The sequence below is a fragment of the Etheostoma spectabile genome, chromosome 17 (genome assembly GCF_008692095.1).
Source record: "Etheostoma spectabile isolate EspeVRDwgs_2016 chromosome 17, UIUC_Espe_1.0, whole genome shotgun sequence".
Classification (NCBI taxonomy): Eukaryota; Metazoa; Chordata; class Actinopteri; order Perciformes; family Percidae; genus Etheostoma; species Etheostoma spectabile.
The window spans coordinates 23,340,862-23,342,191 of record NC_045749.1 but is presented as its reverse complement, the minus strand read 5'-3'; the positions used below and the strand labels follow the sequence as shown (position 1 = coordinate 23,342,191).

Here is a 1,330-nt window from a genome sequence, read left to right as displayed (position 1 = left end):
AGATAGGATAGAAGGGAGATTTCTCACTCTGGAGCTAAGACTAGTGAGATGTCTCACTCTGGAGCTAAAACTAGGTTCAAGGTTCAAGGAGTCTTTATTATCGCCGGGGGGCAATTTGTCATACAGCAACTAGTGAGACTAGTGAGAGGTCTCACTCTGGAGCTAAAACAGAGACCTAAACACATGGGGTGAAGACAGGATCTGCAGCAATGGGCAGTACAACAAAAACATGGTGTTTTATTGAAAATGAAACCATAGAAACCTATTCTGGTACAACCTGTAAATACAATTATGAACCTGAAAATGAGCAGAATATGGGCACTATGACCCTGTTGGGCCCACTCCACTCCACATTTCCAAACTACAGAGCAACGTGTCGGAATCAACTGGAATCCTTTAAGTGACTTCAATTACTTTTAATAACAAATACTGGGTAAACTAAAGAAGTTTGACAGTTTACAGAGTGACAAGACATTATATTAACATTTATAGATTTCATTACTGCATAGCTGGACAGGACGTTAAGAGATGAACGAGAGGTGATGAGTGGTGACCCGTAGAGGGCGCTGTCTCCTACCTCTTGAAGCAGTGGGCTGCCGTCACCACCCAGCAGGGGCTGATGAGGGACGCGCCACACAGAGGATGGTTTCCTTTAGACTGAGACCTGAGCCACAGAGACACCTGCCAGGGCCACTCGCCTCTGAAATCACACACACACACACACACACACACGCTTTAGCTACTACATTGTCACTGCTGCTTAGTGGAACTAGGGTTACTTAGATCCTTTTTGTGGCCTTTATTTGATGGAACAGTTTAGACATGAAAGGGGCGAGAGGGGGGGAATGACCAGGGCCGCAGGTTGGAATGGAACCTGCAGCCGCTGCGACAAGGACTCTGTACGCGGGGCGCACAACCCTTGTGTTGTTGTCCCGCCGACCTGGAAACTTTTGTTTTTCTGAGTCAAAATTGTAAATGAAAATCTTTTTAATCGAGGTTATGGTTGTCTTTTTTTGACCCTTTTGTGGCTTTTTCTCCGATGTTTTTCTGAGCCTTTTGACATTTTCCTGGGTTTTCCCCCAATTAAAAAAAAAAAACTCTTTCTACATTTGTCACTTTTTGGAAATTGTTCACATTTTTGTCACTTTATTTGACATTTTTCTCTCTCTTTTTTACACCTTTTTTTTTTAAAGTTCCTTACCAATTGTTTTTTCTCCAAATGCTATAAAATGGACCAAATAACCCACAAGTTCAATGAAAAGTAGTGAACTGATTATTATTTGACTTGTGAGGAGTGTTGTTGGGAACCATCCACGTTACTTTTTTGGAC

The 1,330-nt window shown here is 42.5% G+C and overlaps 1 protein-coding gene across 4 annotated transcripts in view; it reads right to left on the bottom strand.

Moving 5' to 3' along the window:
• Window positions 1-1,330, bottom strand: part of si:ch211-51a6.2 (neurotrypsin) — a 34,724-nt gene that overhangs the window by 14,482 nt on the left and 18,912 nt on the right. For all 4 annotated transcript variants that reach the window (XM_032541959.1, XM_032541957.1, XM_032541958.1 and 1 more), the window contains exon 12: window positions 578-700. In XM_032541959.1, the coding sequence (XP_032397850.1) occupies window positions 578-700 (123 nt within the window). The remainder of the gene's footprint in view (window positions 1-577; window positions 701-1,330) is intronic.